At 38.7% G+C, this 27827-nt stretch overlaps 1 protein-coding gene across 6 annotated transcripts in view; it reads right to left on the bottom strand.

The window, feature by feature from the left end:
- The window catches only part of larp1b (La ribonucleoprotein 1B), a 48931-nt gene that overhangs the window by 9263 nt on the left and 11841 nt on the right, over nt 1-27827 (bottom strand). Inside the window, exons 3-17 of one of the 6 annotated variants that reach the window (XM_015022787.1) lie at nt 27280-27336; nt 26047-26275; nt 23436-23609; nt 21171-21296; nt 20057-20225; nt 16756-16900; nt 16473-16650; nt 14840-15015; nt 14072-14146; nt 12919-13281; nt 9971-10085; nt 3173-3342; nt 2241-2347; nt 1180-1340; nt 927-1071 (exon numbers count right to left, since the gene is read on the bottom strand). In XM_015022787.1, the coding sequence (XP_014878273.1) occupies nt 927-1071; nt 1180-1340; nt 2241-2347; nt 3173-3342; nt 9971-10085; nt 12919-13281; nt 14072-14146; nt 14840-15015; nt 16473-16650; nt 16756-16900; nt 20057-20225; nt 21171-21296; nt 23436-23609; nt 26047-26275; nt 27280-27336 (2390 nt within the window). The remainder of the gene's footprint in view (nt 1-926; nt 1072-1179; nt 1341-2240; nt 2348-3172; nt 3343-9970; nt 10086-12918; nt 13282-14071; nt 14147-14839; nt 15016-16472; nt 16651-16755; nt 16901-20056; nt 20226-21170; nt 21297-23435; nt 23610-26046; nt 26276-27279; nt 27337-27827) is intronic. The other 5 variants (XM_015022789.1, XM_015022790.1, XM_015022788.1 and 2 more) reach the window with 5 other exon arrangements.

Raw genomic sequence — 27827 nt, 5'->3', positions numbered from 1 at the left:
GTTTGTTCTTCCCTCAGACTGCGAGGAGCTGAGCCAGTCACTTATTGAGCCAAGAATGTGGGTTTGGCAGGTGTGAGGAGGCGCCTCTGGCAGATCCAGCAGAAAGCAGCTGTGCTGCTGAAGGTTGGAGGTCACGCAACGACACAAGCTCAACCAATACAGATCAATCGATGGGAGTTCTGTGTCCAATTTACAAAGACTCGATCTGCTGACATGAAATGAAACGATTCTGTTTTTAAGAATTACAGTTTGAAATGGTTGACAAAGTGTTTTCAAAATACTTTCTCAGTTACAAAAACTATGCAGGTTTTTAGAAAATACTTTAAAACAAACAGAATGCCCACAAAGTTCACATCAGTTTTAGCATCTTGTACTGCAGATTAGTAAGGTTATTGTTTTTAAAGCAGCAATCTGTGTGTGTGTGTGTTATTTTCTGACTGAGAAGTCGGAATTTCCGAGTTCCGACTACAAACGGAATGCACCATCAACCATGGGGTTTCCAAAACGCTGCAGAGGCTCCCAAACGTTTTATGGCAGTGGCTGAAACCTCAAGCTGATAAAACACAGCCGTTTTGCTTCACATTTACCTCCTGAATGTCCCGAGTAAAGAGCAAACATGTTGAAATATGATGACTTCTCGCATCTCTGTGCTTCCTCTGACCTCAGTTTTGAATGCAGCACCAATACTGAAAACGGTTACAGTAATATTCAGCGTTTTCAGAGAAACCTGATAGCACTCTGCTATGGTGCGTTCGCTGATTGGAAAAAGATCTGATTTCTGATATTATTTCTGGACATTTTTGCATTTCTGTTTATTCTGTCTGCTTGGTCTCCAGGTTTCATTTCCACCTCAGAATGTGTTGTGAGAAACAGAACCCGACCATCGGTATGGAGTTGAGGATTTAACCATTTCATGTTTGTCTCACCTGTAATTTTCTTTGGCATCTTCAAGTGCAAACTGTTTGAACTCCTCATACATCTTTCTGTTGAAGTTGTCCCTGAGAAAGAAGGACCAAAACCTGAACAGAGTGTTCATCTCCTGAGACTGGCCGACCCCCAACCGTTTCCTCTCTAGGGAGAAGAAAAACAAAAGCACAACAGCAGGTGGTGGTTAGCGTGCGATGCTAAAGGCAGAGTGCTGGCTGCTGCCTGAAACAAGACGCGTGCGTGTCTCTTTACCATTAAGGCACCTTCGGCGATACTTGTGGTATCCCTGCTGGGTGAAGCCGTTGTCTCTCAGCAGCTCGTGGGATGGATGCCAGAACTTGGGCAGAGACTGGGGGGTGCAGCCGTAGCTTCCCGTCAGCGGAGCGCCTTCTGATGGAGAAGCGTTGGAGCTGCTGTGGACCCGCCGGCAGAAAAGATTCATGTAACCGTAGGCAACGACAACGAGACGCGCTTTTATTGCTAGATGAGCCTGTACTGCTACTTTTATATTACGGCTGCCTCAAAAATATATTTGTAGAGCTATTTTTTATTGGAACATGTTGCTTTCTGTGATTGTAGTAACTGCTGATCATGTAAATTTGAAAAAGAACCTCAAAAAAATCTTTAATGGATAATGACATAATAACGAAGATTATTTTTGTATTTTTAATCTCTTTTAGAAAATACATCAGAAAGCTGTTGAAATGTAGGGCTGGACGATAAATAAATCATATATATCGTGATAGATATGTGATCAATATCAATAGATAATATATATGTTTGTTAGAATATTCAATATGAACTCCCATCCAGAACCACATAGTATTCTGGGGGATGTAGGCAGAGGGAAGAGTTTAGCTGCTCAACCTGTCACAACTAGCAGCAGTTTCAGGTTTCGTCTCTGTGCCTCATAACTGCTTAAAAATAAAAACAATGACGGAGAGAAAACTGTGGACAAACCTGGAAAGGTCACGCCACTAGTTGGATAGAATTTCACATGTAAAAAAACAACAACTAATCAATAATTATTATTAACTGATATGACATGCTTATATCGTGATAGCCATATCGCCCAGCCCTAGTGAAACGTCAGTACCACTCATGTTATCAGACAGTACAGAAATCACTCCAGTTTTAAGAATATTATATAGGGCAAAAAAATACAAGAACAAAGAGTTAATGCATGTGAAAACTGGTTTTGTGAAAAGAAGAAATGTTCCTTGTTTGCTCTTCTATTGGTTGGAGCTGATAACAAGCCCCTTAAAGGCGGCGTTCTCATTATTATTACAGCTAGTGAAGCAGCGCGGTCTGACCTGATGGATGCAGAACGCGGCCGGTGCTCACGGGAGTCCATCACCCAACCAATGTGTGCCTCCTGCGGGGGGTTTGAGCTGTGGCGAGTCTTCTTCTTTCTTGGCATCTGGTACAGAAACCAGACATTCACATTTATCAGAGTGGTTTTGTTTTTTAGCGCTTCTTTGAAGATAAACACATTCCCTACTGTGTTTTTTTTTCTTTAAAGATTGGTTTTCATTTTCTTAACAGGTGATGTGACATTTGCAAGCTTTATTTGGTGGACTAAGGGGAAAATGGCTCTTTGTATTGCAAAGGTAGCACAACCCCTGTTTTAGATGAAAGAAGAATTCTTCTGGTAAAGTTCAGACAGAAATCCAACAGAATCTGTAGCAAAACTTGGAAATTGATGTTGAGACAGTTTGAACAATGAGATTTAGCATGACCTTGTTGAATCAGACCAAACCCTTACAGGTCAAAATACAGTTATCCCCGACACTGACCAAATCTGAGTAAAGCTTTGAATTCTAGGAAAGTCACAACAAAAATTTTTTTAAAACGTTTTCTGGTATTTATCAAATAGAAATAATTCTAATTGACCTAAGATTAAAAAAAAAGTTTGGTCAGATTTAACTTCAGACAGTGAGAAAAAAACTGTATTTGGGGGGAAAAGGAATAAAATGTGCAACATTTGCAACTGTAACTGCAGTAAAAGGTCATTCATTTTGTGTGTGTGTGTGTGTGTGTGTGTGTGTGTGGTTATTTGGGCACGCTTTCTTCCTATAACCAGTATCTTTTCTTTCCTGGCAACTTTTACCTCAGCAAACTTCATTCTCTAAAAACAAGTCAGCACAGCCGTTTATCGTTTCCTGCTGCTAAACAACAACAATTTTTCCTGATAGTAAGGAGACTCTGTAAAGCTTAGGAATTAGAATCAGTGAGTGCTGCTGACCTGTCCATCAATGGCGCCGCTCTCCTTCATAACAGGGTAGAAGCGAGGGGTTTTGTTGGGATCCTGACGTCCAGGCGTGCGAGGCGTTCTTGGGGTCCGGGATTGAGAAGTGCTGGGAGATTCTGGGACCGTTGTAGGGAGAGAGCGAGCCAGATCCGATCCGCTCTCCACTGTTAACACACACGCACACACACACAGACATGTGTTTGTTCTTTCATCTTGTCCCAGAATTACATGCTATGCCTCGGTGAGTCAAGAACAACACTGATATACAGGTAAACAGAGAAAATTCTTAGGAACTTCCGGGTGAGCAAGCAAGATGGCGACAGCTTAACCAGGTGGCTCCCCGACAAATTTTAAAAAAAGCAAGAGTTACATAATGTAAGATATAAGATAAACTTAAAAGTGATCCAGAATGCCCAAATCCAAATCAAGGAGCACTCTGTTGTCCAGAAAATCAATGTTAAGAGAAGAAGAAACGAACGAAGAAGGTATGGCTTGCCTCTCGGACTCGGAAGCATCATTAGCAGCTAACGACTCAGCTAACGAGACAGTTAATCTACAAACTATTCTCCAAGAGCTAAGAGAATCACGTCGAGAAAACGGTGAAGGGTTCCGAGTGGTTAAAGAGGAAATAAAGAACGTAAATAGAAGGCTGGACGAGGCTGAGACACGCATCTTGGAAGCGGAGAACAAAATTCAGCAGTTGGAAGAGATAGCTATGAAGCTAAGTAAAGTACACGACGAGTTCGAGGCTAAGCTGGTGGAGCTCGAGGGGAGATCGAGAAGGGACAATTTGAGGCTCCATGGCATTGTAGAGGGCTCTGAAGATGGCTCATCGTCCATCTCAGCCTTCATAGACAATCTACTCCGAGACAAACTGGACATTCCGACATCGATTGATTTGAACATTGAAAGAGCTCACCGCTCTCTAGGACCCAGAGCTCCGCCTGAAGCCCCCCCTCGTTCCATAATAGTCAAGTTCGGCACTTCTAAGATAAAAGACGAAATACTAAAACGAGCATGGCAAAAGAAAGGCTTCACAGTGGCGGGGAGAAAAGTCATAGTGGACCACGATTATGCTCCAGACGTGTTAAAACGGCGACGTGAGTACAGTGAAGTGAAGCGGGTCCTCAAGGAAAAAAAGATCAAATTCCAAACACCGTTCCCGGCCAAGTTGAGAGTATTCTATGAGAACAACACGCGTGTCTACAACTCTGCAGCTGAAGGAACTAAGGACATGGCGAACCGAGGCTTCCAGATCACCGTTATCCAGCCATCGACGACGTTGGTAGACAAGATCAAGAGCACGATGTGGACCAAGACAGGAAAGAACGACAAAGACCAACGACAAAATGGAACTCGGGAGGGATACAAGAAAAAACTGGACAAGTTTAGAAGAGAATAAGCATAACCACAAGAGCGGATGGATCAAACACAGCAAAGGACTATTATTATTACTACACTTCTTATTACTTACCTTTTGATGTTATTCGAAGTCGGGGAACGCGCTTCCTAGAAATCGGATCGCTACAACCAGGTAACGTCACCACCAGAGGGCCCTTCTCAGCCACTGAGCCGCGCTGGCTTTCCCTCTTAATCGCTCACAAACTATAACACCGTTATGGTCATAAATAAGACCAAAGGAAAGGAAGTCTTTAAATGGATGTGTGTTAGCTTGTTCCACAAAGCTGAAATGTTTGATTTGTTCACAGTTGTTCTTTGTTTGGGTAGCTTAGGGTTGTCAATTATTTTACTCGCTCTGAATATCCAGCTATTTGCAAGCCATGACTTCAGTATCACCTCTTAGAATTACAACTTATAATGTAAATGGAGTCCACAATCCAATAAAAAGGGAGAAAATATTAAGAAAAATTAAAAAAGAAAAAGCAGAAGTAGTATTCCTCCAGGAAACTCACCTCTCTGAGAAAGAGCATAGTAAACTCAAAAGAATGGGCTTTACTCAGGTATTTAGTGCATCACATAAATCAGGTCGTAGAAGGGGGGTGGCAACTTTAATATCCCAAAGGGTCACATTTGAGTTGAGCCACGAATATAAAGACAAAGATGGTAGATACAACATTGTAGTGGGCAAGCTAGAGGGACAAGAGTTCACCTTTATCAATGTGTATGCCCCGCCTGGTTCAGATTGGTCATTTTATAAACATATCTTCGATATGATGATAACTAAATCACAAGGCATAGTAATCTGTGGGGGAGACTTTAATGTAAGATTAAATCCTTCAGAAGATGCCTCTAAACAACCCAGAGCTAATTGCAGCGTAGGTAGGAAGATTAGGAAGATGATCAAAGAACTGGGGATAAAAGACGTATGGCGCGAATTCAACCCCAGGAAAAGGGATTATACATTCTACTCTTCAGCTCATCATTTATACTCAAGAATTGACTACTTCTTTATGTACAACAAAGACCTAGACAGAGTTGAAAAATGTCATACTGGGCTGATGGATCTCTCAGATCATTGCCCACTTCACATAGAAGTAAATGTTAATAAATCAAAAAACCCGTTTATATGGAGACTTAACTCTAGTATACTCAAGGGCAAAATTAAAGAAGAGTTAAGGCAAGAAATTCAATTATATATGCAGGACAATGACAATGGAGAAGTCTCCCCTGTAATATTATGGGATGCCTGTAAAGCCGTCTTAAGAGGAAAAATAATTGCAAAATCATCTCTTTTAAAAAAAATTAAGCAAGAAAAATTAAAGAATTTGGAACAAGAGCTGACCGAACTAGAAAAGACAAATAAAAACAAGACAGAACTTAAAACTATAGAGAAAATAAAACAAATCAGAGACGAAATTAACCAAGAACTACAGTCCAATATACAGAAGAAACTTATTCCTAAAACAAAGTTACTATGAAATAAGCCCAAAATCATCAAAATTTTTAGCATACAGACTTAAAAAACAACAAGAGGAAAGAACTATATATAAAATTAAAGAACCAACAACTAATAAAGTTACCTATAAGAATATAGAAATAAGAAAAAGCTTTGAAAAATACTACCAAAAACTGTATGCTCTAAAAGAACAAGATGGATTGGAAAAAACCAATGCACTACTAAATGGGTTGCTGCTGCCCACTGTATCGAATGAACAAAATGAAATTCTGACCAAGAACATAACTATTCAAGAAATTGAAAAAGCAATAAATAAATTGAAACCTAACAAATCACCAGGACCAGATGGATTTAATGCCGATTGGTATAAGATCTATTTAAAAGATCTATCTCCCGTCCTTCTGAGAACATTCAACTGGGTTCTAAATGGGGGACAAATTCCCCCCTCCTGGAAGGAAACAATGATAACAGTTATTCCAAAAGAAGGCAAAGACAGACTAGACTGCTCAAATTACCGCCCAATCAGTCTACTTAATCAAGACTATAAAATCTTTACCTCCATACTAGCCAAAAGATTGGAGCTTATTCTCCCGGGGATAATAAATTTAGATCAGACTGGGTTCATAAAGAACAGACGTACAAGAGATAATATTAGAAGAACCCTTAACGTGATAAACCACATTAAAAAGACAGACAAACAAGCAATTATACTGGGTTTAGACGCGCAAAAAGCATTTGACACCGTGGACTGGTCATTCTTATTTATAGTCTTGTCAAAATTCAACTTTTCCAGCAAATTTATTAAGATAATTCAAGAACTGTATAATAAGCCTACAGGTAAGATTCGGATTAATGGGGGGTTGTCAGAAGAAATAAAAATTGAACGAGGGTGCAGACAAGGATGTTCCATATCCCCATTATTATTCGCCATATTTACTGAACCTTTAGCACAGTGGATTAGGCAAAACACCAAAATACATGGCATAAAGATAAATCATAAGGAACAAAAATTAGCGCTATTTGCGGACGATATATTAATTTATCTGGCGAGACCACGGGAGTCCCTCCCAGAATTACACAAAATCTTATTGGAGTATGGGAAATTTTCAGGTTACAAACTGAACTCCCACAAATCTCAAGTCTTGACTTTCAAATACTCACCAGGCAATATTGACAAAGAAAATTTCAAAATAAACTGGGACATGGACTCAATTAGATACCTGGGAGTGACCATCCCCAAAGACTTAAGAAAAATCCTCTCAGATAACTATAACCCTTTAATGACTAAAATAAAAAATGATATATCCAGATGGAACCTGATACCTTATTTGGGTCTTATGCATAGAGTAGAAGCTATCAAAATGATGATGCTGCCAAAACTGCTATACCTGTTTCAGACCCTACCAGCAGAACCACCCAAATGTATGTTTCAAGAAATTGACAAACTGATTTCGAGATTTATTTGGCAAGGGAAACAACCCAGGAACAGATTTAAAACTCTACAACTGAGTAAAAGTAAAGGAGGTCTTTCACTCCCAAACATGAGTGACTACTACAAAGCAGCACAAATAAACCCACTGGTAGAGATGTGTGACTCTTCATACACAGCGAAATGGAAGGAAATTGAATGTTCAAACAATGGTGTCCCCCCGAAAGCCGCAATTGGGAATATAGATTTAATAAAAGACCTTAAAGATCTCAATCCATGTACAGAAACATCACTGAGGACTTGGTCAAAATTAGTTAAAGAAAACAAAGAGTCCTGTTTGCCAATCAGATGGATAGCATACGATCAAGACTTTACACCAAATAAAACAGATAATACCTTTAAAAAGTGGACGGAAAAGGGCTTGGTAAAATATAATGATCTATACCACAAAGGCTGTCTGAGAACCTTTCATGATATTAAACAGAAATATGGTCTTGATAACAGAGATTTTTTTCATTATCTACAAATCCGGCACTATTTAGAAAAATCAAATAAGGCTGATCCAGACAGAACATTTGTCGGCATATTAAATATTTTTCTAAAGCAGTATCAATCAATCTCCGTTAACAAATTAACATCCAAATTGTACAATGAAATACAAAACCTGAAAGGAGGGAATACACTATACATAAAAGAGAAATGGGAAAAAGAAGGGAACTACCAAATTCACACTGAGGACTGGATAGACATCTTGAACAACTGTTGGAAATGTACGTCATCAGTAGTTTATAGGGAATTCGCCTGGAAGACCGTCACACGCTTCTTCAGAACACCAGCCCAGAGGGGCAGAAATTCAGATAATACATGCTGGAGATTATGTGGGTCGAAGTTAGCCGGGCATTTTCATATTTTTTGGAGCTGCCCCAAGCTTTCTTCTTACTGGAAGATAATCAAACAAAGTATGGAGACCATAACTGGGGCAAATTTTACGCCAAACTTTAATACTATGATCCTGGGTAAACGACCAAACTGTGTAAAGGGTTTCTATAAAACGTACATGTTCAACATAATGTTAATTGCTGGTAAAAAAGGAATCACTCGGAAATGGATGACTGACAAAATACCCACAATAGAAGACTGGATAAACATCATCCAAGACATTTGCAAAATGGAAGAACTGACATTCGCATTAAAACTGGAGCAAGACAGATTCGAAAGGTGTTGGGCCCCCTGGCGGACTTTTTTGAGCACCAGATCTGATACTAATGAAAGTAATGCGACACCCACTGTTCCTTAGCTACTCTGTTCGGTTTTGACTACCTGTTTTACGGTTCGGAAAAATTATTCTGATGCGATACGGATTTGCTTAGACTTTCTCCTCCCCACTCTCTCTTGTGGAATTGAGGTGGAGGAGGATTAAATGAAAAAAAATGGAACAATTAAAACTGGAGCCGGGATGTTCACCTGAAATGGTATGCTTTATAGAACACTGTAACAAGCTGATTAGTAGAATGTATTTGATTGTACCATCTTCTGTGAACAAATGTGATGCATACCTTGTTGTTGTTCCCTAATAAATAAAATAATTAAAAAAAAAAAAAACAGAGAAAATTCTTGAATATAACTTAGTATATTTGAGTAACTTTCCGTCTTTGTGGCTAAATCTTTGTGGTATAAAGCAGACTGCAATGCTTATAGCTATGAAAAAATATACATTAAGGCTCTAATCAAATGACTTGAAGACCTTGATTATTAAAATTCCTAGAGGCAAATTTTCTGCCTCCAGGCTTTGTTAAATTATGTTTTTCTATTTTCTGACTTGGTAGTGTAACTTTCTGAAATTTTAGCTTCTGTTTTTTATCATCTTCCAGCTCTTTTCTTGCTTATTGTATTTTCTCATCAAAAAGTGTGATAAATGACAAACAATAAAAAATACATTAGAAAATTCTAATTTATAAAGTTTTCATACTTCAAACTTGAGACTGAACGTAAAGTGTAATGTGTGCTTTTTAACTTTTAAAAAGAAATGTGAAATGTTCTATTTGTCATCCATTTCTGCCATTGTACCCCCCCTCACAGTACACACTTGAAACTAAAAGTGCTATTTGAATTATTTTAAGCAATAAAATGTTTTCTTATCAAAGGATGGAAATTTTCTCTTTTGTATATTTCTTTCACTAGATTAAGTACTTCAGCGGTGTCCAAACTCGGTCCTCCAGGGCCGGCATTCTGTATGGTTTAGTTCTCTCCCTGGTGGAAGTAACAACCTTTTCAGCTTGTCAATGTTCCTCTTAGGCCTTCTAACGAGTCATCATTTCATCCAGGTGCATTAGACCAGGGAGAGAACTGAAACATGCAGGATGCCGGCCCTCGAGGACCCACTTTGGACACCACTGAAGTATTTACTACAGAAGGGAAAAATCTTTCACCCAATTAACTGTCAGAATAATCGACATGATAATAGATTAGTACAACAATGGTCTACAGTGCACCTCCACAAACTCACCTGTCATGGGAGGAGGGGGGACTTCTTGGTTCGGGTCAACGGGAACTTTGGGAGTGAGGGTGTCAAACTCGTCTTTACTGATGACGTTTAACTTCTTGAAGTTCTCCACATCCTGCTGGAGAGGACAAATCGAGTTCAACTGGCATCTTTAAATGCACAATGGCTGACTCCTCTATGAGGATGCAAAATATGCCAAAAATACTGCATTAAATGTTGGCATTCAGGATGCATAAAGTTGGTGACACTGGTTTATAGGGGCGGTATTGTGTTATTCAGGCACATAGCGCCATTTTATACCGTAATCAAGAAACTGTTACCTTCAGTTGTTAAAAAATGATATGCGTGTGTGTGTGTGTGTGTATATATATATATATATATATATATATATATATAAATTTGACTTTGTAATTTAATGCCTTGAAATTGGGTCTCTGTCTCTTTAAGAAACTGTAGCTGTAAGGAGGAGCTGTGTCCTTGAGGGTGGAGCTAGGTCCACCCAGCCGTTTTGCAAAGCTGAATGGTTGCCATGGAGATTAAAGGATTTCTCAAACGTAAATGAAAGGATCAAGGCAACACTCCAGATTTGTTTTTGATGAGGGAGTAACATTATAACATGATGTCAAGCTTAAGAGTCGACTTTACATAACACTACCCTTTGAAAATTAGAGTAAAAAAACAGATTGTAAGGGTAAGAAGGTAGATTTCTTAGGAAAAACTACAGCAACTCTAGTTTAGTTTACTCCTGCCTTTAGTTGTAATTGAGCTCTCAGTTTGGGCTGACAACAGGACAACATGCAGGTCCAAACAGCTGATAATGCCAGCGGCTGCAGCCATGTGGGCCAGTGTGACACACAACAGATGTGGCGTGGACTATGACCTTTACATGCCTGCATCAGATGTACGATAGTGGAAAAAAAAAAAAAAACTGCAGCTGACCTTGGTGTGTGTGTGTGTGTGTGTTCAGGTGGAAGATTTCCCACTTTAATGACAACCTTTGAGCTCAAAACGAGCTGACGTTGCTAAAAAAACAACAACAAAAAAACAAAACAAAAAGACACCAACAAACATGAGGACAATTTCAAACCTACTTTAGAAGACATGTCGTATTTATAGGAACATGACACATTTTATTTACTGCGATTTATAATTACAAAGGTGAGCGTTTTGTTTCTTGTGGTTAAAATCTGCAGAACAAATAAAAATAATGGGTCCAACATACAATTAACTAAAACTTTAAGTGATGAAACAGTACAAAGTCTGATCAGAAAAAGGCAGGGGAGATGTTTTCTGATTATTCATCTGGGCAATCTTGCAAATACAATCTGAGCCAGCAGGTCGGACCTACAAGAAAATAGTGTATCTGTAGCTTTAAGAACTTACTGTCCAATGTTTTAAACTTGCAACTGCTTTTAAAAATTTTTGAAAGCAGTTCCAGATCATTTTATGCATCTATTTATTATTTTACACTGGTCAAAATTATGTCTAAAGTTTTGAAGATGACTGCAGTAACTGCTGCCTATCACAGATCAGCCAATGGCTCTAGCTCTTATTTCCCTTCTACTTATCTCTTCCTCAGCACTTCCCCTCCACATACAACTCATCATCCTTCTCGAAGAGCTGCAGAAGATCTGCGTAGTATTTTCAGTTAAATACATAGCTGGAGGTGGGAGGAAAGAATACAGCTGATTCATTTCAGCAGGGTAATGACTGCATGTTATTCTGGCTGCACAAGAGCAAAGCAGTGGAACTCATCCAATCAGGTTTCCCACCTTTAAAAAATGAATTGTTTTATTCAAATGCTTGAAATCAGAAGGTTTTATGGTGATAACATAGTTTAAGTAATAATTTTTCAAGTAATTATAGTTTTTCAATAGATAAGACTTTACTACGACTGTTGTGAACGACTGCCTGCTGGTTTTATCCCATAAATTCACTGCTCCTGCTCATAAATTACGTTGCATCACACTGTGTAACGTAGACCTAATGATCTTACGTGCACGCTTTCTGCAGACGCAGCAGCTTTTCTAAAAGCAGGTCACTCCGCTCTGGAAGCAGCTGTCTGATACGTGAAAGGCTTGTGCAGAAGGAAAGGTTATTTTAGTCCCTCTGCACACATCATGAAGCAACCGCACTGCCAAAGAAAAACTTTATAGTACGTCACTGTACTGAGGGTGGCAGAGAAACTGGGTTCTGCTTACACCTGGATGATCCCATAAAGAATGTTATTACTTACTTCTACAAAGTTGCTACATTGTGAGTATTATTGAATTTAACTTACTGGAAAGAGAGGGAAAATGGATGTTTAAGATGCTGTGTGATACACTCAGCTTGTATGACTTTACCAATAACTATCAATAACAGGCAAAAAATTGACTGTACCTAAAAGCTTCATACAGGATTCCAAATCTAAGCGCAACTATCAATACATTTATTTGCACAATTTTCAGCTCTCAAAAACAATTCTTAGGAGTTATATATTTTTAAGTTACAAATGAAATTATTTTCTATAGCATTTCAGTTTCTGATTGCTGCGAGAAAGCAAGACTTTCTGCTGATAATCTGGCTCAGACTTTATTAAGGGTTTACAGTGGCAGGAGCCCAGGGTGCCAATTTTTGGGGCGTCAGATTTTGGTAGAAAGAGAAAAACAAAAACAAAAAAACAATAAAATCATGCAATTGGAAATGATTAAGCTTGTTTTAATTTATCATGCCATTAATTGATTCATTGCGAAGGCCCTAGTGCTAATCAGACTAGAGGGAGGTGTAAGTGGAAGATGATGACTGGATCAAACATAGCGATGTTGTTTTTGCCTCTAAGTGCACATGTCCAACTTGACTATCTCTACATTTATGTTACGATGCATTTTCTGCATATGAGAAGTATTTAAAAAAAAACAAAAAAAAAAACTTAAGAGTTAAATAAAGCGGTTAGGCTACTGCTGTCTCACCTTGCTGCAGTCGATCTGCTCCTCTCCCTTCCACAGGTCCTGTTCGTAGTAGTACAGCCCGTCGTTGATGGCCTTGGCCAGATCAGCTGTGATCTTGGCCCTGGACTCGTGGTTTCCCGTGCGATCGCCGCCGGGGTGTTTGCGGAGGTACGGCGGGGTCTGGGTGACAATGAGAATCTTGTTGACGTCTTGGTCGTCCAGCTCGTAGTCCGAGTCGTCTTCGTCCGACCAGTCGGTGAATTTGTTCTTCCTGGGCGCCATCTGCTCCATCTCCTCGTCGAACATGAAGTCCAGCTCCTCCTGGTCCAGTTCGGCCTGGGGAGGCGGCTGGCTGCTCTGAGCAGGGGGGCCCTTGGGTTCCCCCTGGAGGGCGGGAGGAAGTTTGAGGAAACATCCAGTTAAGACCAAAATCTGAGTAGAATATCCTGCCAAAGTATCCATGCCGTGAGCCAGACTTTAGAAAGGGTTTACAGGCAGTAGTTTTTGGGGGCTCCACAGATTTTAAATTTTTTTTAATGAATGCATGTTTTGTAGACACTGTACTTCATATGAGAATCATAGGCTCATATCAGATGAGTTGTAACAATATGTTGGGATTTTTATGAATATAAACAACACAAGTTTTTGAAAATTATGAAGTTATGGTAATTTTTTGGGGAGGGGAGAGGGGGGCAACATGGAGTTACTAAATAAACCTACCATCATTGGTTCATATCTAATTATGTATAAAACCACAGATTAATGTACGTAGCAATAGAATTTTTATTTAGTGGATAAGGCACCAAAATGATTTCCAGCCCAGGGGCCCAAATCCTTGTAGATCCGGTTTTGTTCATACTCTTCAACTTTACATTTTGTCTAGTTCCAGCCATAAACTACTGGGATTTTCCAAACTTTTCCACAAATAAAATCTGAAAAATGTAGCATGCTTTTGCTTTTTCTAACCTGATACAGATAAGATCAAAAACTGTATGAATACTTTTCAAGCTTTCTCTAGTTTTTGATCTAAAAATTACATTCAGGCAAAAATAAATGAAGCCGTGGAATGAATGAATGTTTGAGTGAATGAAAACAAGACATGCAATGAATGAGATGTTAAAGGAAGGAGGACAAGCTGGGATGAGTGAAAGTCTGGAGGAAGGAGGAACTCAACTGCAGAGGAGAGGAGGTTGGGTTCGGGCTCTAAGGGAGGAGATGGGCCAGCAGCACACACATCATCGCTGTCATGCTGCCGGCCCAAAACAAAAAAGAATATAAAGGAGAATGCAAGTGATCACAGGAGAGAGAGACAGGAAAACATGGAAAAACAAGATGAGAGGCGGAAAAAGGAAGAGTGATGAATATAAGAGAGATGGATGTTAGTTTTGGTCAAGTACTGAAAAATCTCATTATTTGGACCTATTCATCCACCAAAACCCAGAAACTGAGACATTGGCCCATCGTGATAAATTTAGAAAGATTATAAACTGTCCCATAAATTATTGATAATAATATTGTTGTTTTGAGACCTTGTCAAGTATTATACCGATAATGGCATAATCATGCAGCTTCGCTCTACCAAAGAACAATTAAACTTACATTTTTGAACACTCCACCCTGGAACTGAAAGATATTTTAAATATAAAAAAATAAAAATAAAAAAAATAAAAAAATAAATAAATTGGAAATAAAACTATTCACAATTGAAACCATAAATAGTATGGATTATTAAATCTCTAAACATTTGTCCCTTTGAAAAATGTCAATCAGAATGGAAATGATCAGGCTCATTATAAGTCATCATGCGATTAATTGATATATTTTTCTCTCACTTAGGTTAAAAAAATAAAATACTATTGACCAGAAAAAGATTGGTCTCCATTTTCTTCTGCCTCTGTTGGTTATTGACCTACAGCTGGATTTTGTCCCTGCCGTCACTTGCCTTTGATTTTCCGGAGGTCTGACGGTGGCGTTTCTCCACCTGGATCCAGGCGTCCGGGTCGGGCTTGGGCTCGGACGCAGGGCCATCTTTGGAGTTGTCTGCGGCCAGGAGAGAGTCCTGATTGGACGAGCTGGGTTCAGCCGGGCCAATCAGAGGCTCCTTCACAGGCAACGTAGCTGAAAGTCACACAACAATCGGCTTTATGACATCCACTTATACACTGAAAAACACTGGAAATGGTTTTAGTTCAAAAAGTGAGACATGTTAAAACTAAATTATGGATCAAAATAAAAAAAACAGAACTTATCAACTCTCCCCTAACAAAATCTTGAAATCCAGAAAGATGACAACAGAAATAAATATTTACCGCTTTACAAATTCTAATGACATGAGGACCAGATGAGTTAATTTTGGGGTTTGCTTTTGATGAACAGCTCAAGAAATGTATTTAAATGTGCTTTATATGTGTGAAGAGCTTCTTTAATAATCTGAAGAGTGTCTGTTTTGTTCTTTAAATAATGTTTCATTTGAGGAAAGCTCATATGTGGCTGCTGTAAAAAGTTCCCAGCTTCAATTAATCCACATTTTCTGCTCCAGTGGATATTCAGGGCAGCAGCATATGGCAGAGGAAGTCAGAATAAACTGAGGTGTGTGTTTTACTGCTTCAAGAGAATTGTGTGTAAAACTAAAGAGAAGCAAATATTCATTTTGGAATTGTTGTGTTTGATTACAGAACTTAAGAGATTTGGGGGGAAAAACAGATTTGTCCACAGAACCTTCAGATGGGACACTTTGCCGGTCAGAAACTAACTCATTACTGAATGTATAAAAACATAGCAGGCGATGCTAACATCAACACTCTTCGATGTGGAAGTTGTTACTGCAGGAAAAAAATCTTAGTTTTCAGTCAGATGTTCGACAAACGAGTGAGATGAAGCACAAAAGCCATTTCTATAACATGAAACAGTCAGCAGTTCATTCAGTCTGATGTTAGCAGATTATAAAACGTTTTCTTTTAGTCCAATTCTGTCCATCATGGGATATGTTAAATAAAATAAAAAAATCTCTCTACAGACTCTACAGTCTGTAGAGAGTCATTTAATGAACTGATTTTCTCATATTGTGTGACATCGCCCCTGGTTCTATCAGAAATAATGAGTACGGCTGGAACGATCTGAATAATTGTGATGAATCGATTATGAAAATCATCAGTTTAATAACTGATCAATCCTAATCCTCAAAAAAATTATATTTACTGAATAAACAACACATTCAGAGCAGTAATTAAGATGAAACTGCACAGAGCATATGTACATTTTGCTTTTAAAATAAAAACACATTTGTAAGTAAATATGTTTTACCCAAAACTCCTCAAGTTGCATAGTTTTAGCTTTACCTGGTTCAAATTAACAAAAGGAATGCTGATGTTGCATTTTAGGCTCAGTAACTTGGGGTCTTTTTTCTGAATCGGTTTTATCTTAATATGTGGTTTTTGTCAAGGTAGCTCAGTTTTAACAAATGGCTAAAAATTAGTGTTAGAAGTTCATACTTTTGCCAACTTTCTTTAGCAAAATTTCAGACGGGTGCATATCCAAACAATCACTTGGACGTAAAAAGGTAACTGAATACTGACCAGCACTGACGGTGTTCAGGTTCTGTCGAGGAACAAACTCGGGGCAGTTGATGAGTTGCGAGAAGTCGGTGCGGGGCGAACCCACGACAGGCGGGGTGGGGATGGGCCAGCGCTCCGGCTCCGTTTTACAGCGTATCCTCTCATCCACCAGCTCCACTTCAGTGCTGCTTTTTAGAGCCTGCAGGGAGGAGCAGGGGGAAAGACGTGGAGGTTTCAGATCAGACAAAATCCAGGTGTTGAAGCGATTTCTGAAATATCTCGTGTTTGACCTGTGGCGCATTACCTCTATGATGAGGTTGACGTCAGTCGTAAGAGCCTGCACTCGGTGGAAGCTTGCAATGAGTGAAATGGGGAGGAAGCCCTGCGCATCCATTTTTCTCCTCAGGAAGAAATCCCGCTCCAGGTTGTGGCTGCTGAAGTAGTATTCACTGCAGGAGGAAGCATGTCAGCGTTAACCGCCATTCGTTTTAACATTTTCCTTTGACTAGACCATCTCAATTGGATCTTCTTCAGGCCCAACTCTTTGTTCCAAATAATGAGAGTTTAAACTGTTGAAATGTGTCGTGATGTTTCAAAATGCCAACGTCCAAACAGAAATCACAGATTGTTTTACTTTTTAAATGAAAGTTAATTACAGAGATTGCATTAAGTTCAATGGTTTGAGTATTACCATTTCTTATTACCAAAAATAAGAAAGTTGATTTTACAGTGCCTTGCAAAATTATTCACTTCTTAAAGTTGTTTGAACTTTATTAAAATAGAAAAACATTCCTGTAAAGTAGCTTTGAGTGTTTACAAGAGCAGCGCAAAAATAAAATGTATAATAATAATTATTATATCGCCCACCCCTGTTGGTTAATCTGGATTTTATTTAGGCGTATCAGAGTAAAGGGAGCTAAATACAAATGCATGACACACTTTTCAGATTAATATTGTAAAAAACTATCCTTTACTTCCAATTTAAGAACTAGTGCGCAATATATCTTAATATTGATATAAATGTGGGTTAATGTTCTTTTAAAGTCTGAATATGAAAGTCTTGCGTCAGAAGAAGAAAAAAAATATAGTTTCTAATTTGTAACAGTTTCATTGAAGTGTTTTATTTTAGAGATTAACAAAGAACTGGTTAAAGATCTCTGATTACATGAGATGACATAAGATTCAAAAGACAAGAAGAAACATTTCTAGGACTTTAAAATTATTTTTGCAGTGATGAACATTGTGACTTCAGCACCAAATGCAGACCTCTGTCTCGTTGTCTCTTGCTCGTCACACCACTTCATGTCACCATGGCACACCCTCTGACACAAATATTTGTGTGGAGCTCAGCCTCAGGCAGTAAGTAAGCATGAAGAAAAACGGCTGAACTGCAGGGAGATGAGGAGAGTGGACAGGAACGTCCCCTCTCACTATTGTCACCCCCTCCCTGCCTCCCTCATTCCCTGGCTTTCTCTCCCTCCTCCTCCTTATCCTTACAGTTCAGCTCTCAGGCCTGCATGTAATTCCTCGCCTGTCCCTTTAGAAGCACTCTGTCTATTTTTAGGAGCTCGGCTCACCCTCAACCTCCACTGGCCAGAGTCTGGTCTTTAAAGAGGCCAGGGCTGTCAAGTAGACACCAGGAGCACACTGCCCCCTGCAGGACAAACTCAAATAAGAGCAGATCATCTCATTCTAAGAGGCATTTCAGAGTTATTCAGTTTCAGTTCTGCAGAGCCTGGCCTCAGATGTAATGACTGCAAGTTGAACTCTTGCAAGTTTGAAGGTATGTTCAATGTAATATAAAGTCATATGCAATAAATTATTATACATGTTCCGGTGAAGCTCGTTTGTCAGATTTAAAGCACCTTTTGAAAATGACCTTTCAACATAATTTCTGTATTAAAAATGTTTTATTGGTCTGATGTAATATTCTATTAAATGTGCTTTCACAACATTTAATAACAAAATCTTCAACAAAATCAGGTAACACTTTATTTGAAGGGGGGTGAATAAGACTGTCATGACACTGTCATAATCATGACATAACACCTGTCATGAACATGAATAAGCCTTCATGAATATTTGACTGTTGTCATAAAGCGTCATTCGGTAAATTATGACACTTTTAATACAAAGTTGACATTATTCAAAATGTCTTTGTTATGACAACTTGACATTAACCAAGAAATCATTACTGTTTAAACTTTACCTTTAATAACATAAAGTTACCTCATTTTTAAAGTGCAATCAGTAATACTTTTATAACAAATTTATATCAGTAATGATTTATTGGTCATGTCACACAGACATGTTGTGGAAAATGGACCCATGTTCTTTCTAACTACTGCTGAGCTTCACTGTCTTTTCCATCACTGTCGTTAGTCTTGCTAGATACGATGCTCTCACCGCTACCTGTAATATTCATGCATCACTAATTCTCTTGTTTTAATGTAAAATGCTCTGTACCTACTGCCATCTAGTGGTAAGAAAATTACATGATTACGCCGCTAGCCACTACTAACCATGGTTTCGTTCACACGGAGCTTAAGTGCAGCGGCTTTATTTCCCTCCTGTAGTGGCAGATCGACAGCCCTCAACTTAAAAGCTGCATCATACGAGTTTGAAAACATTTCTCCGTCGTGCCTGCTGCTAGCATGTGGTTGTTCTAAAGGAAAATTAACGCGTTCTTCTTTGATCTACAATTTTGACTTCTAATGATTCACTTCCTGCTATAGAGCCCCCTGGTGGTTGAAGAAAAATACACAGAAAAGCTGCACTTGGCTACAATCCGCATGGTTCAAAGTTTAGGAAAAAAGTAGCAGCTTATAGTCTGGAAAATACTGTAGGTGAAATTGGATAATTTCCACGGCACACCTGATGATCACTCACTGCACACTAGTGCGCTGCGGAACAGTGGTTGAAAAACACTGTCCAACACAAAGGACGTAAATGAAAGAAAATGTTTTGGATTATTTTCCTTTTTTAATTAAACTGAAACATTTGCTGTGGGTTTGTACATATAAATTGCTGAAGCTCCTTTTGTTGCAACTCCAGCTGCGAGTCCTTTGGTGCCTACAAGTTCTACCAAGCACTGCTGATCATTGTTGATCTAAAACAGCTCAAACTCAGACAGATCAGAACTTCTTTGAACCTCCGATTTTAAGTCTTGGCACCATTTCACAATTGACTTTAGGTGGATATGTGCTAGTCTAAACCAGACTTGGTCTTAAGGACCCACTGTCCTCCATGTTTTAGCTGTCTCCCTTACTGCCACACTTTCTTGGCTTTCTTCCGCACAAAGTGTTGACAACTTTTGTTCTCATGTGACCAGACGACCTTCCACATCCACATGTTTGCGGTGTTCCCTTCATGGTTTTCTTAGAGCTTTCTATTAATAATGCCTTTCTTTTTTCCCCCACTCTTCCATAAAGGTCATCTTTGTCCAGCATATGACTAACACTTGTCCTCTCAAAGGATTCTGCTGCATATCTGCAAGATTGATGTCGGTGCCTTATTCCTTCTACTTTACAATAATGCTTAACTTTGTGTTATTCATTATTGTACGTCCTAAATTTTCAGGTCTCAGAAAGCTGTAAAACACTTACATTTGCCGCTTGATGTATTCTTTGAGAAGCTTTTCATCCACTGTATACATTTGGACCTTGCTGCCATCGTCGTAGTAGTAAACCATGTTGGTACCGAACTCTGTGGGCACCTGACCGGAGCCGTCAGATGAGCGAGCGTCTCTATAGTTCAGAGAGTATTCGTACCGACCTGAGGAAGCAAGGAAAGCACAAATAAGCCACTCAGAACCGTGTTCACAAAGGAAGACAAGATGCTTGAAAAGAGAAACTTAAGCAAATGATTTCCTACATTTCAGACTGAAAATAATGAGGTCAACTAAACCAGGATTTTTATGTATGAAGGAGAGGTGCACCGATAAATCAGCCAGTTAGTAGGCCTGACACAATTAGCAATAAATCAATTAATCACATGATAAATTAAAACGAGCTCAATAATTTCCGTTTGTAAATTTTTTTTGTTTTTCTCTCTTCTTTCTCTCTTTCTACCCAGAAGTGGATATTTAAAATGTTGTCCAGTTCCAGTGTTTTTTTTAAGGTTTTGTTGGCTCTAGTGGCCTTTATTTGAAAGTAGTTTGACAGGAAAAAGGGTTATGAGAGAGGGGGAAGACATGTGGCAAATGTCACCAGGCCGGGAACTGAACCTGCGACCACTGGCATGAGGACTAAGGCCTCAATACATGGGTTGTTTTGCCCCTGCGCCACCACAGCACCCCATTTCAGTTCCAGTGCTAAATTTTCATTAGTATTTAAAGTTTATTGATCTTTGAGAGTGTTTTCTTGTATTATTATGCCTTTACCATTACATTATTTGATAATGGTCTCAAAATCACAATATTATCATTTGTCGCAATAAGTTCTGGGACAATTTATCATCCAGAAAAATTTGTCATCATGACAGGCCTGGTGGACGAGGAATCAGCCTCAATTTCCTTATTTTTGGGAGATCGGAAATCTTGATTTACGTCTGAACTTGCTGTTAACAGTCGCAACACTATCGTCAACTTATCAACTTTTCAGACAGAAAAAAAAGAAGAAAAAAAATCGGCAGGGTCATAGATAGATCAGCTTTTTAAAGATCGGTGATCGGCCAGAAAACTGTAATCGGTGCATAAATAGCATGAAGAGTAATGCCCACCTCGTCCACGACCTCTGCCACGCCCGCGACCTTTCCCCCTGCCTCGTATTCCTCCGCGACCAGTCCCGCCGTCGCTCCGAATGCTGCCGGTGTCGTCTCCGTGGTCCCGCGGCTCGGCTCTCCAACCTGGTTCAGAGGAAGCACATTCTCCTGACTTCGTTTCATACAAGCTACTCAGCCAACTGAATAAACTTCATAGATCAACACCGAGATAAAAACGTAGGGCTGCACAATATTAGGACATTTTGAAATGGCAGCGGTATCAATTGGCATAAATCCACATTCTGCCTCATTCATTGCTTCCAACACTCCCTGGACACCAGCATCTGCTGGAGACATTGGTCATACCAATATAGTAGCGCTGTGATATATTGTGCAGTCCTAATAAAAAGAAATAAACATCTTGTGAAAGTCTTCATACTCCTACAATTATTGCAACCAGAAATGTCTGTATTTGACTGGGATTTTATGAGACAGACCGTCACAAACCGGAATGTAAATGTGAAACGTTTAAAGGATTCATGTAATTAGGACCATTCATACATAAACAGGGCAAAATGATGCACGGTTTTCTAAAGCCTTTACGAATAATGTGAAAGGTGCAATGTGCATTTGTAGCTGCTGGGCTTTGAGGATTCAGTGGGGATGGAAAGTATTCAGACCGCTTTAAACTTTTCACTCTTCGTTTCATTGTAGCCATTTACTAAAATAAAAAAAGTTCATATTATATCTCATGAATGTACACTCAGCATCCCATCTTGACAAAACCCCTCCCTCCCCCCGAAATGTAAAACCTTTATTAAAAAAGAAAAACTGAAATATCAGACATTTAAAGCAGTCTGAATACTTTCCATACCCACTTTATGTCTCTATGGCAACGTTCACACAGCAGGTCTTGATGATTAATTCAGATTTTTGGTTGAAGTCAGATCTTTTTGCCTGGTTGTCAATGACTCTAATTAAATGTGACCACAATCAGACTTCCATGTCGACTCCAAAGTGACGTTCATGCGCAGAAGAAGAACATAGAGGTCACACAGCAGCAATAATGAATGCCGCTGTCAATGGATCAGTTTTAAAGTTTATTCGGTTGCAGGTGCTAACAGTATCATCACAACTTGGAGTCTTAAGGGGTGAAAAGTTTGGAATTGGGCCATTCAGACTGCCGTGAAGAGAACGGATACGGACAAAAAAATTTAATAAAAATCGGCTTTGGATCGTGAACGTAGCCTAACAGCTTTGGACATCTATAGACTGAAACTTTTGCCCGTTCTTTTGTCGTTCAAGGTCTGCCAGATTAGATGGAGAGAGTCTACAAACATCAGTTTTGAAATCCTGTCAAGATTCACCGAAGGATTTAGCTCTGGACTTTGACTGGGCCACTGTGAAGATGGTATGTTCAGTGTGTGGTGTTTTTCCACCACACAGAATTTTGTAAAATGGGCCAGAAAGTCCAAAAACCATCTGATCAGATCGCCTTCATCCAGATGTTAGATCTGTTCCTTACAAGCTTAAAATGGATTAAATCTTCATATTTATTTGCATAAGTTTAGTTTGTTATATTTATTTTGTAGCTGTTATGTTTTTATTTACTTTGGGATTTTTGGGGGTCATTTGTTGTTGAAATGTGTCGTGTTGGAAAAAGGAAAATACAAAATAAAATTGCTTCAGGAAATAAACAGTTAAATAAAGCTGCATTTGTAGAGTGCAGGACTATTGCTTCTGATACTTGTCGATGATTTAGTTATGCTGTACTTTGTCTTGGTCTGACACATAAAGCCCTAATTAAACACTGCAATCTGTCGCCTTAACATAATAAAATGTGAGAAAAAAAACAAGGGGTGTGAATACTTTCACAAGGCACTGCTAAGCTACTGAAGCTAGTCAAAGATGTATCCTCTCATGATAAGATCTTTTGTTCACAACCAATTGCCTATTTAATTTAAAACTTGCACAAAAAAAATATCATCCTACAAATCTTTCAACTCTCAAAAATAACATTTTTACTTTATTGAATGAAAAAACAAAAACACATGCAAAGATGAAATAAGTTGGAGGTCATGCTTTCATTCAGCCATGCGTTATGGAAAAGAGATCAGTGTAAAAACAAGCAGCGGTTGGGAAAAAGGGGGTGAGTAAACATACGGCTGTGTCAGGGGGTAAAGAGCAGAAAGCTGCACAGTCAAGAAGCAAACAGAGGCAGGGTGAAAAGGGGGGGGAAAAAAAAAAAAAAAAAGAAAAAGAAATGAGTTCCTGGCCACTTACTCCGGCTGTCATAATGCGCCCTGTTATCATGAACCCTTTGATTGGGCGACGTGGGGTTGGACGAGTCGCTGATGGGCGAAGTGTCCGACTGGGCTGGGAACCCGCCAGATGTCTTGTCGGCATCATCCCGGGAGACTTCCTCCAGCGGCAGAGAAACCCACTTACGTTTGTTACCTAGCCGTGATTGCATACCGGAAACAAGAGCTTCAAGAGTTTTGGCCGAACGGGATCGAAAGAAAAATACGCAGCTTGGAGAAAAACAAATAAATAAAACTTTCTACTGAGTTCTAAGACAAAGCACCAGATGTCCACACTTTCTGTAGAGAAAGGGTGGAATATAAACATTCATGAAATTAGCTAAATTAAGGCTGCAGTGTGTAACTTTTTAACTTTTATTTAAAAAAACAAATCAGTTTTTTTCTTTCATATTTGTTAAAACTGTCACTATTTTGTGACAGTTTAACATAAGACGGATAATCTGTGCCAAAAAAGAAAGAAAAAGAAAATCTATTTCCTCCCTGACCTACTATTGCTGTCTGAAGAAATGCACCTCTCCCAGTCAAAAACAACCAATCAGAGCCTGGACGATGGTCTTGGTGCTGTGAATCAACCTGGTGTAAGCTACTAAATATTTCAAACGTGGAAAAACAACTCACCGTTCCAGGAAAATTGTTGTGGAGAAGTAGCTGTAGCATAGCAGCGCGTACAAAAGGAGAAGGCAGAGAAGCTAAATTTTTTTCACGGATTAGCCGTCTTATATAATACTGTCATGACATAATGATAATTTGAACAAATATGTAAAGAAAAAAAAAAACATGTATAAAAGTTACATACTGCAGATTTTATGGGTCATGGGACCAAATCCTCCCTAACAAATGTATTTAAAAAAACACTCCATGAAAAAATGTTTGTTCCTCCACAGAGAAATATTAATCTACATATCACTTTGAGCCCCGCAACAGCAGCGCAGTCTCACAGAGAATGATATCCTGATATATTTAATGAGTCTTAGGTTACAGTAGTATGATACAAAGCAAAGACAGCAGCAGGAGTCACAGATCCTCCACTGCATGAGGAGAACGCTGCCCGTCTCTAAGCCACGCCCCTTTGGTTCAACATTACACTGTGAAAGCACACTGGGTTTTCTAGACAGATCAGCCTGCATAATATGAAAAAAGTGGGATTTGGTTGTGTGTTTATTGAAGTACTATTAGGGGTAAAGCAATTAATTGTGATGAATCAATTAATGAAAATCGTAGACCAACTTAGTTATCAATTAATTTCAGCAAAAACAGCCTATTTGCTAAAAGAACAACACACTCAGAAGTAATTAACCCAAAGAAATGTACAAAAATATGCACATTTTGAATTTAATATTAAAAAAGCACAAACTGTTGTCTCTAAATATCTTTTACTAAATCAAGTTTTAGCTACGCTTGGTTCAAATTGTGGAAAAGAAAAATCTATTAAGCTAATTTTGCTATCCAATTATTACATGTCAGGAGTATTTCTTTAGCTGCAACTTTTCCTACAAACAATCAAACATTCACAAAAGAAATGCTGTTATTGAATTTTAGACAACGAATGAAACGAGTCATTTCTTTTCATCTTTTTATGCATTTCTAATATTGTATAAAAGCACAAGTGGCTAAATGAAAAATCTGCAGTATGTGCTAATTATTTATCCGATTTATTGGTTAATAACTCAATAACTCAAAATGACTGGAGAGTTCATCAAATGCAAAATAAATGTAAATACTCTCAATTGAGATTTTTTTTATTTAGATAGAAAAAAAAAGAAAAAAAAAAGAGTTCAGCCAAAAAGCTCTGAAATTTTTTGTAAAAAACAATAAAATGTCTTTGCTCCAAAAGTTGGCAGCTCAGAAAATGTTCAGGTTTTTTTCCTAGAAATTTTCTTAGATTAATTTCAAAGTTTCTGAGTATTCTTGGCAGAAATGTACTCCTTTTTCTCTCTTTGTCTACAATGATGATAATATGCCGTTGTACAAAACTGACTATTTGGACACCAGAAACACCTTCCAAGGTTTCTTTAAATTAACTACATAATTTTGTAAACGTAATAATGTTTCATAGTAAAAGATCCTTAAGTAACTGTATAGAGAATCACTAATTTAATACACTTCCATCAACATAGACCATGTTATGTTCTCATTTTAGACACGTTAAAGTATGTGGCATTGCAGTCAAAAGGCGAGCGCCTTTAATTAATTCTTCTTTGATGTCTAAAGATGAGAGACGAGTAAAAAGAAATCCAATAGGTATGATTATTAAAGCAGAGCATGCACCAATCTGCACCAATCAGTAATTACAAACAGAGATCATTACGGTTATTAACATGCCTTTTTATACAGGAAAAACCCCCACGGTCAGAAATAAAACCAAACATGCATCTTTAAATCTTAAAGGCTCTTGACAGCATCTACAACATAATAAAGCTTTTCCTCAGTTGGGAAACAGAATGTCAATCTATACAAATTCGTATGTTTAATGTAAAACTTATACATTTACAGCCGTCAGCAGCCTTATTTAGCTCAATGTTTCTGCAGCATAAGCATGCATCACAAAGATGAAGAAAGAAAGAAAGACTCACCCTCACCTCCTCTCTTCTTCAGGCTGGAGCTCTTTGAGTCCTGTCCTGGTTTTGGTTCTCCTTCTTTAGACGGTTCCTCCATTGGATCCACATGGGCCTCCTGGTTCTCCTTGCTCTCGCCTCCATCATGGCTGCTCTCTGATTTCCTGTCTGGTCGCTCTCTTCTCTTGTCCCTTTCTCTGCGGGAGGAAGGCTTCTTCCCGTTGTTGCCAAGGACAGTTTGCTGCTGCTGAACAAGAGACGCGTGCGTTTATTTACGCTTTCACATATTGTCTGTTCTCACTCCCTTTTGACACAATAATCAGACGAAAAATAAATACATTTCCAGAGAGAGGAGGTTCTCCTTCTCTACCAATAAATAGGGATAATAATCACTGTAGGATTAGCGCAAAGACGTAAGAAACAATTTAAAATGGAATCATTTAAAAACACTTTGGCGTTTCTATTTTCATCCAGCGAAAAGGCGAAAGAGAACTAAACTTTCAGCAGGTAACAGGAAGGTTATTAGCGGAGTTATGTTTTATCCTTTTAAGCTCTCAAGCTCAGTCATGGAATATGCCAGCGTTTTAAATCTTTGGAAATCTTAGTTATCCTATGAATGCAACATTTTCTGGGAAACACAACAATAACTGCGGTTTTAAAATCAGTCATTAGACATTAGTCAGTCTAATGACTGACTAAAGTGATAACTGTGCCACGTTTTGACTTAATAAAACCTTGAATTGCTGAGAGCAGCTGTTCCCCCACACAGATGACATGACGTCACATTTGCCCCCTAATCTAAATATTTAATGACCAGTCATTTGAGGACATACAGAAAAACAAACAATCTGAATGTTTTTTTCTAATTTCTTATATTTCTTAGAGAGAAAGCAAAACTGGCTAATATTTTCATTGAATGCTGACCATAAAGCTTGGATCTTTGACTCCTTACTGAAAACTCTTTGTAAATGTCAAATGAGGAACCCAATCACGATTCAAGAGGCCAAAAATCGTTAGCATCTGTCTCTGTACCTAAAACAATAATCAAAGCTTAAACAAATTAAATATAAATTAATGCAAAACACTTCCTTTTCTTTAGTAATTGGACAAGAAGTAAAGTCTGGAATATCTCTGTTTTTTTTGTCTTTTAACACTTATCCAAACCTGGAGAAGCAACTAAACCAAATTAGCTACTTTTCAAGAATGTGTAGGAACCCTGAAAACACACTTTTACACACACATACGCCATACCTCTTTAGCGAGTTCTCCAGGTGTGGGCCAGTTTGTGATATCGCTGAAGTCACTGGACTGTGAAAACAAAAACAACATAATTTGAGTGTTCACATGTGGCGCCAGCAGCTGCCATTTATTCTAACATGTAACACGGCATGTTGGGACAGGTAGAATCCAGCCTGGAGGAAAAGGAGATCAGAGGTCTTTCTGCAGAGGAAACACAAACGACGACAAACAGACGGAGGCTCATCCAGTCATTGTGGGTCCTGTCAATTTGGGCAAGCTGATAGGAGATCAAGGTTAAACGAATACAGAGTGCAGCTGGACTTTACTGTATGTGGAAAGAGGAAAAAAAAAATCCTTCAGTCTCATGGCATTTGAAAAGGCAGCTGGCGTTTACAGCGGATCTGGATAGAGAGGAAACGAAGATGAGGAAAAGATTTTCTCAAGGTTGCTGGGACTTTCAAACAATACTTACTGATCCAGCTCAATATTCTAGGTCTAATCCAAAGCATTCGCAGAACGGAGATTTTAGTGATACAGTTGTGGTCAAAAGTGTACATACA

This window comes from Poecilia latipinna, unplaced genomic scaffold (assembly GCF_001443285.1).
Source record: "Poecilia latipinna isolate Pla-1442-1.1 unplaced genomic scaffold, P_latipinna-1.0 Scaffold3107, whole genome shotgun sequence".
Taxonomy (NCBI): Eukaryota; Metazoa; Chordata; class Actinopteri; order Cyprinodontiformes; family Poeciliidae; genus Poecilia; species Poecilia latipinna.
The sequence above is the reverse complement of the archived record's forward strand: the minus strand, read 5'-3'. Positions and strand labels throughout refer to the sequence as shown.